Below are 10,425 nucleotides of genomic sequence, written 5' to 3'. Positions count from 1 at the left end.
GCATCCCGAATGGGGCATGGCCCCATTTTCAAACATCTTCCTAGGTGATTGTAATGTGCTAGCAGCTTCAGTTAATTCCCGAGTTTGGGACTGAGCCAGTGTGGGAGGCTCTTTGAGACAAAGAGGGCTGTAGGGAAAGTCAGCCCTGGCATTGGAAGGGCCATAATTGCTGTAATCTCTGAAGGAATTTGTTGGCTTTCCTCAGAACAGCAATTCTCATAACATTTACCAAATTGAAAATCTTGCTTAATTCTGTAGGTTTACTGCTCCACAGAGGCTAGAGGAAAACATCATTTGGCACCAGAAACACACTTTATTCTGCTGGTGCAGATAATTTTGCGAACACTGGATACTGAGTTTCACATACTCTTCTGGAATTCCAATGCACTACATCCTAGAATGCAGAGAAACACAGTCATGGCAATTGCTCTTGCTGCCACCTGGACCAAGTGCTTCCAGAAACCCTCTTGGGTGTCTTTGCCCTCTCATTCTGAATTTCTGTGATGTTCTGGGAAGATGTGGTTTTTAATCAGCTCAGCATTTATTTCTTGCTTTGGGGAACCATTTCTATCCCATTATACGCAGTTCAGATAGGTTGTCAATGACAACCATTAACCCCACCTCTGCCCGTAGAGACATGACCCAGGACAAGCCAACTCTAGTAGCACAATCTGGAAACAGTGATTGGCTCAAGAGGGAGGCATGGAGTTCAAAAAGGGCCAATCAGCATCGTTTTGGGAGGCAGTTATTATATGGATAATGGTAAAGTTCTTTCCCGAAGATGCCAAGCTAGAGAGTGTGGGTCTGGATTTATCAGTTGCCATTGTTCTCACACTGTGTGGATAAAGAAGCTTATTTGTAGAGTAGAGCCTAACAGAGATGAGGTAGAGAAGGAGGGATGGAGAAGGGGAAAGGGAGAGAGAAAAGATAGAGAGGCAGAGACAGAGATAGAGACAGAGACAGAGAGACAGTGTTCTGTCAACAGTATGCTTGGTCCCAGGCCTCCAGGCTCTGGAACTTTCCGTTCTGTGAGCTCTCCCTGCACCCTTCCAGAGTTAAGCTTTTTGGAGTTGGGTTCTGTCTCTTGCAACAAGAGCATCTTGACTAGGACAGATGACTTCTCAGTTTCTCGTGGGCCTCAGGGGATGGTGGAGGGGTGAGGGATGCACCGGAGAGTGAGGCAGGCATGGTCAAAGAGCTTATGAGGCAGCTGCCCCTCGGATGTCCAGGTGTCGGTCTCAGGGTCGTAGCAGTCGAAGGAGGCCGAGTCCTCGATGCTACAGTCTGTGGTCAGATGCCGCCCACCCGTCACATAGAGCTTGTTCCCCATCACCGTGGCCCCGTGGTGCATCCTCCGGTCTTTCATGTCTGAGCATTTGACAAATTTGTTGGACTGAGGGTCATAAGAAAGGATCCTCCTTGTGTAACCTGAAAACCAAATGGCATATCGACAAGGTCAGTGATGCTTATTTGGGACTGGAGGTCAGCGGTCCGGGGACCTGTCTGATCTCTGTCATCGCCTAACCCTGAGGCTGGCCTCTGAGCTAAAGCATGGAATGTTTCCGTAACCTGCCCAAGGTCTTGTGTGTGGCAGAGCTGGGATTTGGACCCAGATCCATCTGACTTCAGTCTCTGCATCTTAACTCGAAGTGAGGGCAACACTTATGTCATTCGTTCTTAGATTGAGAGCAGAGATTCCAGTGGCCTTCTCAGCCTCGTTAGCTTTTTCATCTTTCTCATATGCTCATCCAAGAGCTTTAACAATCCCAAGACGGAGCCTTTGGGAACTCAGAAGTGGGTCCCCATGAGAGCCCTATCTGGTGGGTACTCTTCTGATCCCCATTTTACAGATCAGCACACAGAGGCACAAAGAGATGAATAACTTGCCTAAGAGTGTACAGCCAGTTAGTGACAGAGTCAGGATTTGAACCCAGGTCTATCTGACCCCCAAACCAGCCCTCTTAACCATAGTATTATACTACAATTACAGAGAAATTATCCCTTAGCAGCTAATCTTATTTACAACAGTAAATGTTTTTTTGAGTATTTGCCCCAGGTCTGGGATAGTGCTAAGTGGTTTAGATAGATGAGCACATTTTATGATCACAACTCTGTGAAATAGGTTCATTATTTCATTCCTTGTTTGACAGGGAGAAACTTCTGGATGAGAAAAGAGCTTTGTCAAGTCATCCACACTCCCCTAGTTGGATGGGTGTACTTTTATTATTTTTTTTTAATTTATTTTTTATTTTATATTGGGGAATTGTTGATTTACAATGTTGTGTTAGTTTCAGGTGTAGAGCAAAGTGGTTCAGTTATGCGCTTTTAAAAAGACTGTCTTGGGACATCCCTGGTGGTGCAGTGGTTAAGAATCCACCTGCCAATGCAGGGGACATGGGTTCGATCCCTGGTCCAAGAAGATCCCACATGCCACGGAGCAGCTAAGCCCGTGCGCCACAACTATTGAGCCTGCGAGCCACAACTACTGAAGCCCGTGTGCCTAGAGCCCGTGCTCCGCAACAAGAGAAGCCACCGCAATGAGAAGACCCAACGCAGCCAAAAATAAATAAATAAATAAATAAATAAATAAATAAATAAATAAAGACTGTCTCGTGGAAAAACATCAGTGACCATTTTCCCATGGGAGTTGCCAAGTTCGTGTCCAGCCTCTCGATCTTCTGTTAAAACTCACCTCCCACGATGACAATCCGCTCCCCAAGTACCACGGCAGGCGCACATACATTCTTGATCATTCTCGTCTCCATTTTGAACCACATGTTTCTGGAAATGTGATAAACCTGACAGAGAAGTATAATCACGGCACTGCATTTTAAAGTGATAACGTTTTTAAAAGATAGAAATAGTAATTAAGAGGGTGAAAGAGCGGTGATTTCTTTCTTTTCACATTTTTTCCCAGTTCTTAAAATGTAGTTATCTTACTATCAGTAAACAAAATGTAATTAAATAACAGAAAGAAGAATGTTCCCAGAAATTGGTCTTTATGTGGCCCTGTGAGCTCAGTGGCTGTGTGTCTATGGAATGGACCGAGAGTTAAGTGTTTGTAGTATGTGTTTGCTTACCTTGCTTGGGACATCTCTTTCCTTTCAATGAGAAATGGAGCAACTTGGACATGTGTAAAACCAGTGATTTTTCAATCATTTTTATTTCTGGCTCATGTTTAAATTTCTAAATGTTCCAGTGTATCCGAGAGGCTCTTAGGGCCAAGAATAAATTTGGGGTTAAAGGAGGAAGGCTTTTGAACAGCAGGTCATGCCTTAAAGTCATTAGAATCCTAGAAAAAAGTAAGCATGAGAAAAGGAAGAAAGAGCAAAGAGGTGGAGGCAGGATTCCTTGGCCTTGGTCTGAAATAGAGTAGCAAATCATGATTCCCAGAACACGTGCTCCTGTTAGATCCCTCAGTTTAATGTTTAAATGTCAAATGCCAATTAGTTCATTACTGGCAGAATTTAGCACAAGAGATATAGGATGGACTTCATATAAGAAACGAAGGAACAAAATATTCCAATATTCTTGACTGGAAATTCTTTCTGTACAAAATATTTTTGCCACCATATTAAAGGCCTTATATTTTATCATTTTACCAAATTGGATCTTCACAACCATCCTATGATGTAGATACCATTACTTCCCTCTATTTTCCAGATTAGACCATTGAGGCTGAGAGAGGTGAAATGACATGCTCAAGGTCACACAGCTAGAGTAGTAGAAGAGCTGGTCTGATTGAACCCAGAATCCATGCCTTTATCCACCACACTCATGGCTCTGCTTGGGGCCATGGAGATCTGGCTTTTCTTTATTTTATTTTTTAATAGATTAAAAAAAAGCATTTACTATTTTAATTTGCTTTTATTTCAGTATTAGTAGTGTTTAAAGATATTTGGTGATGGTTTGTATTTTTGGCTGTGCCCCGCAGCATGTGGGATCTTAATTCCCTGACCAGGGATCAAAACCGTGTCCCCTGCAGTGGAAGCACGGAGTCTTAACCACTGGACCGCCAGGGAAGTCCCTTTTATAGATTTTTAAAATCGAAGTATAGTTGATTTACAATGTTGTGTTAGTTTCAGGTGAACAGCACAGTGATACAGTTTTATATATATATATATATACATATATATATATATATAACTGAATTCAGATTCTTTTCCCTTATAGATTATTACAAAATATTGAGTATAGTTCCCTGTGCTATACAGTAGGTCCTGTTTGGTTACCTATTTTATATATGTGTGTATATGTTAATCCCAATCTCCTAATTTATCCCCCTGCCACCCCAGCTTTCCCCTTTGATAACTATAAGTTTGTTTTCTATATCTGTGGGTCTGTTTTTGTTTTGTAAGTCAGTTCATTTGTATCTTTTTTTTTTGGTTTTTGTTTTTTTAGATTCCACAGATAAGCAATGTCATATGATATTTGTCTTTCTCTGTCTGGCTTACTTCACTTAGTATGATAATCTCTATGTCCATCCATGTTGTGTGAATGACATTAGTTTATTCTTTTTTATGGCTGAATAATATTCCATTGTATATATATACCACATCTTCTTTATTCATTCATCTATTGATGGACATTTAGGTTGCTTCCATGTCTTGGCTAGTGTTAAGTAGTGCTGCAATGAGCACTGGGGTCATGTATCTTTCTGAATTATGGTTTTCTCCAGATATATGCCCAGGAGTGGGATTGCTGGATCATTTGGTAACTCTATTTTAAGTTTTTTAAGGAACCTCCATACTGTTCTCCATAGTGGCTGTACCAGTTTACATTCCCACCAACAGTGTAGGACGGTTCCCTTTTCTTCAGTGTGGCTTTCTTGATGGAGACTTTCAAGACTGAAGCCCTCTTGAAGTCTCTGTCAGTCCTTAAAGTTGGTGAAGCATAGAGGAGGCCACAGCTAGAGACAGGGGCAACCACAATGGCTGTCAAGCCTCATGGTTTCATCTGCAAATATGTAGTGAACACTCTTGGGAAACATGAGATCCTTGGAGGAAAAGCAAACACTGGTTGCATTTTACTTGAGTAATTGGCTCCTGGCTTTCTGTTCTCTATTAGCTTTGGGGATGGTTTCAAAAATAGATTAAACATTTGTTTACAATCCTCACCATACCGCCAGAGAGGATGAGGCAAGGACAACAAAGGATGGTCTTTGACCCATGGAGGAAGTGATACTTTGTTATGGTAAAGGATTTGCTTAACGCCATCCAGCAATAGGGGTAGAAAGAAGGCCAGGTAGAAAGGTACAGTACACACACAATTTGCACAGTAACGCCATGGCAGTCTAGTCCTTAAAAAGAATGCTTGCGTGCAGGTAAACCATCCGATGAAGAAATCTTTGAACCTATACTTGAAAATTCAACCTACCCCATCAAGTAACCCCAAGCATTCATCTTAAACGATATCTGAATGAGTATAATTTCCATTACAAAGCTAATGCTAAGTAGATAAGAAGAGCTTCCAAATTAATACTTTCCCCATTTTCCCCTTCTCATGACTGCAGAGTAAAAGAATCACTCACATGTTAGTGTTTTGGTTTTTGGTTTTTGGCTATTTAAGCTTGTTTAATTGTCCTAAGCATTTCTTGATGAGGTAGCTTAAAAGCTTTTGTGAGCTTTGTATTTATTCTTAGAAATAGGTAACAATTTTGTAATGTGAAATCATCAACATAGTTGTTGACTTTATTTTGAAAAATAGTTTTAAAAAAATGTAGGAGGGGCTCTAGCTTTACACAGAAGCTCTTTATTATACCTGTGTTGTGTGGCCAGAGCTTGGAGGGGGAACAGAACATGTCTCCCTTGGCTCAAGTAAATGAGTGGGATTTGGAACAGACTTAGAATCTGCCTAGATGGTCAGGGAAGAGTTGACAATATGGGCTGGAGAAGTGAAGGAAAGAGAAAAACAAGAAAAGGACTGCATTGAAATTATCACTTTTCTCTGTTTCCACTGGCACCAACTTAGTCTGAGCCACCATCATCCCTTGCCTGGACTTCTAGAAGAATCTCCCAACTCTCTTTCCTTTGTCCACTCAGGCCTCTTCCAGTGCCTTCTCCACAAAGCGTCCAGAAGGAAATTCTAAAAATGCAAATTTGACTACTTCACCTACCCTGCTACTCTTAGGCTTGAACCCCAATTCCTTGACAAGGCCTGGAAAGCCCTGCCAGATCAGCCTCATCTCCACACTCATCCCCCCAGGAATGTTCTGGAATTTCTGTACGAGGGTCTCAGGGGCAGCAGTCTGGTGGAGGGGGTTGCTTGCGTGGCTTGGGAAGGGGGCTGAGAGAGATTATGGGGGGACTGACCATCCCCAGCTCCGCCTTGGTGCACAGACTTGCTGCGACCTGGTCATGCTTTCGGCTCCTCCAGGTGAAGGGCCGCGCCCCTTTCTGCTTCAGGGCCTTCGTGCCAGCTGTTCCCTTACCAGGGAACGCCACCCCTCCCTCAGCAGATGAGTGTGACTCCTGCTCCAGACGCAGGCTCACCTGCTCAGGGAAGCTGCCCGCCCACCTCTGTCCACGTCAGAGCCCTCTGTCCGCCCTGTACGTCCTCCTCCTCTTTCACTCTTCATCCTCACCTGCCTTCTCTCTTCCTCTGCCTCTCTGCTCAAGTCAGCTTAAACCAACCTCACAGAGTTCCCTCCAAAGTTCCCTGAACCCTCACACCCTCCCCGATTCCCTCGAGACTGGTTTAGGGCACCCCTTATGCTCTTAGAGCACCCCTCTATTCAGCATCTGAATTGCAGTTGTCTCGTAAGCTCCTGGAGGGTAAATGGGATTTACTGCTCATGTCCATGTCCCCAGGGCCTTCTCTGTGGTTAGCACCCAATATAACTCCTCTAAATGAACAGAGCAGATCTCAGGGGCCTCCTTGATTGTCTTTATATATCACGTAGAGGCTTGAAGTTTTTCATATCTAGGTGAACTGTGGAGATTAGAACTTGTGTCAAGGTGGAAAACACCCAATATTCTGACATTTTGATCTTTATTAATCACACTTCTCAGAGAGCTTGTCAGTGACATTAGCATCCACCTGTCATTTAAGGCAGGGGTTCCACAACCTGACTGTGCCTTAGAATCCCCTGTAAACGCTTGTAAACAGTAAATGTCAAAACCCCATACATAGAGGTTTTGATTCAGCAGATCTGAGGTCAGGTTCCAGGGGATTTGGTAACAGACTATGGACCAGTGCTTGGGAGTCTTCTTTTAAAGCCTTACTCATTTTGGTTAGAAGCATCTGCGATATTCCTATAGGACTTCACTATCTGGCATTCGATGTGTTCTAGGTAGAACCTTTAGATGTATTTGATGTACCTCTGTATGTATTAATCTTACACAAAAAGAATTCATAAATGGATAAAATCTGGCTGAAATTAAACTAACTTTCTTCCTTCCTTCCTTCTCTCCCTCTCTCCTTTTTCCTTCCCCTGCAACTGACAAGCATATATGTATGTATTATATGTATGTGTGTGTATGTGTATGTATGTATGTATATATATGTATGTGCTTGTGTATGCAGTGTACATGTACATGTGTGTATATGTATGTGTATGTGTGTGTATGTGTATATGCATGTATTTGTGTATGTATATATGTGTGTGTGTGCGTGTGTGTGTATGTGTAGCCATGGTGGGAGGGACCATTTACCTGGATAAGGCGCACAGGGTTCTGCATGATGTCCTCTCCCCCAAAAAGGTAGAGTCTTTGGTCTTTCACAGCGACTGCAGGGTGGAGGACCCCCAGTGGCATGCTGGCCATCCTCTCCCAGACGTTGCAGATGCTGTCATATCTCTCCATGGAGCCCATGACCTCGTGTCCTTCTCCAATCCCCCCGATGGAGAAGATGAAGTTCTTGTGGGCGGTGCTTCTGTGGGAGTAGCGGGCTGCCAACATGGGCTGCCCCAGCCTCCACTGATTGAACTTCAGGGAGAAGATGTAGACCTTGGCACTGGGCACACTGTTCCCCGTGCCCACCGCCATGCCTCCCAGCAGGTAGACGCTGCGGTGCAAGGTGACGGCCGAGGCCTTATACAGCCGGGCCGGGAGTTTGGCAAGGCTCTGCCATTGGCCGGTCTGTCCGTCGTACAGCAGGACGTCCCTGGTGGTCTGCTGGTTGTCCTTCCTTCCACCCAAGAGGATGAGGAAGTCTTGGTAAGAGTTTCTTGGGGGGACATGCCACAGAGGCTGGAGGTCCGGGGCACTGGTGGTGCTGTACAAAGAAAACATCTGCCTCTTGGCTGTCTCCAAGATGGTCTGGCAGGGGGGCGAGGACTGCAGGAGGGCGTCGTTGGCGATGAAGTGGTAGAAGAAGGCTGGGTGGACGTACTGCAGCCTGACCTGCTTGAACAGTTCCTGCATGTATTGCTTCCGGGTTTGGAGGTCATGCTTGATCCAAACCATGAGGGCCTCGAACACCTTCTCCTCCTCCGCACAGAGCCCGTCATCTCCCAGGTAGTCTCTCAGTTCCAAGGCACGGAGCTCCTTCAGATCAGCTGATGCGGCCACCTCTGGGAAGTACGTCAGGGCCACCTCCCTGGCTTTCTTCCTGAGGGTCTCACAGCTGAAGATTTCAGAGAGTCTGATCACGCCCAGGCAGTTGCTGGGGGCCAGCTGGCTCTGCAGGAAGGAGGAGCAGGCCTCAAGCAGCCTGGGGTACTGCAGCATGGAGGCGGCCTCCATCAAGGGCAGGACGGTTTCCGCTGTGATGTGCGCCTCGCCCGTGTACACATACAGGATGATCCGCTCCAGAGTTGCAGAGTCAAGGCCTTTCAGCTGGACTTTGGGCTCGCTGCTCTCCCGGAAGTTGCTGCAGAACATGGCCCTGAAGTAGGGGCTGCTGGAGGCCAGCACGTTGCGGTGGCAGGGGACCTCCCAGGCCCCAGCGCAGATGCTCACATCAGTCAGGATCCTGCTTTGCCTCAAGCCATTGAGCTGCCTCAACAAGTCAGAGGAGAAGTCGTGGTCTTTGAAGAGCAGCCCATCTGGCGATTCCTCGTCCATCCTACAAAGATGGGGAGAAGTCCCAAGAGGGAGCACGTGCTGGAGGGTTTAGCTGCGGCGACTCCAAGACTTAGAGCACCTATGTCCATTCACCAAGACGCCTGTGGGTATTGCCAAGAATATGGCTCAGGGAAGATCAGAAAGGGAGACCACCTGTGGCGTGGGCCTCACAGCTGACACCTCTTTTTTTTGGTTACGATTACTCTAAAAGGTAACAGGCAAATAGCATCTGCGGACAATCTGAGAAAAACAAAACAAAACAAAAGAAAAACAAAAAAAAAGAGAAGGTGGTTGGATAAGTTGGGCAAGTTGAAGGCGGCAAATGGTCACATGGTCTGAAATGTTAACCTGAAGCAAGATGACAGTCTGTGCATTTGACCAGCAGAAGTCTGTGAACCTTTCTCCAGATTCTCAGCATGTCTGTTATTTAGTAAACTCATCTAAACATCTTTCTGGGTGTTAGTCATTCCCCATGTCATTCTGGGGGTGTGGCCTCTGTAACAAGACAGAAATGAGGGATGAAAGTGGACCTTTGAGTTTTTTTTTTCTTTTTTAAAGCATGACTTCACAGAGTCTTGTGGGTTTTGTTTTTAAAATGAGATAAATAGAAAGCAGAGACCAAACAATACCCTGGACAGGTTTATTGGATGACATCTGGCTGTCCGTCTACCTGCAGAAGAATTAAACATTCGAGCTATTTACCTTGTTTTGCTGCAGTGACATCCACCGATACCTGCTCCGGCTGGTCCCTCCGGAGAGTTTCCACCTCTCGCTCCAAATGAAACCATAAACCCAGGCCTTTCCTTCAGTTGGCAAATAATTTGTCCTGGGAGAATTCTGGACTTGTTTATGCTGAAGGTACTTTCACAGTTTTCTAGACCTTTGTGAAAGAACTGCTGGGCAGGGAGACAGTGTATACATTCCAGGGCTAAGAATAGTTGCATATGTACTTTCCACTGTTATGACATGTGACTTTCCAGTTGCCTTTTGCAGCAACCCGAGGGCCTGCAGTGCCGGCGCATGCCCACATGCCTTGTTTCTTTGGCAAGTGTTTACATCGGCAGAAATAGATCTGGAGGAACGGCTTCTCTTAGAGAAGACTTTGCTGCCCACTTGGACACATCCCGAGTCCCTTGTCCTAAAAGTGCCTGGGAATTCTAGATGTCTGTAAACAGGTTGCTGTGACCTGGGGAAAGTCACTGAAGATAGTCCTGGGCAAGTTGAAGGTGGCAGATGGTCACAGGGAAGCCAGAACATGGGCCCAAGGGTGTTGTTTAGTGGGTCTCTATTTCCTACTGTCTGCTGGCAGGATCGTTGCAGAGGGCTGAGAGTTCCTCCTCCAGGCTCCAAGGTGATGGTGTCTGTGATGAAAGTTGTTTTAAATATTTGTGGAGCATCCCAGAGTTTCTAGACTTGGGAA

At 45.4% G+C, this 10,425-nt stretch overlaps 1 protein-coding gene across 1 annotated transcript; it reads right to left on the bottom strand.

The window, feature by feature from the left end:
- Positions 1 to 293: 293 nt before the first annotated feature.
- Positions 294 to 9,899, bottom strand: KLHL38 (kelch like family member 38). The gene is made up of 4 exons (XM_007188859.2): positions 9,708 to 9,899; positions 7,653 to 9,245; positions 2,693 to 2,798; positions 294 to 1,428 (listed from the first exon to the last, which is right to left on the bottom strand). Exons 2-4 carry the CDS (start codon positions 9,003 to 9,005, stop codon positions 1,139 to 1,141), a joined length of 1,749 nt encoding a protein of 582 aa, XP_007188921.2. The 5' UTR covers positions 9,006 to 9,245; positions 9,708 to 9,899; the 3' UTR covers positions 294 to 1,138.
- Positions 9,900 to 10,425: the final 526 nt, after the last annotated feature.

Source organism: Balaenoptera acutorostrata, chromosome 17 (genome assembly GCF_949987535.1).
Source record: "Balaenoptera acutorostrata chromosome 17, mBalAcu1.1, whole genome shotgun sequence".
Taxonomy (NCBI): Eukaryota; Metazoa; Chordata; class Mammalia; order Artiodactyla; family Balaenopteridae; genus Balaenoptera; species Balaenoptera acutorostrata.
Note: the sequence above shows the minus strand (reverse complement) of the source record. Positions and strands in the feature narration are given on the sequence as shown.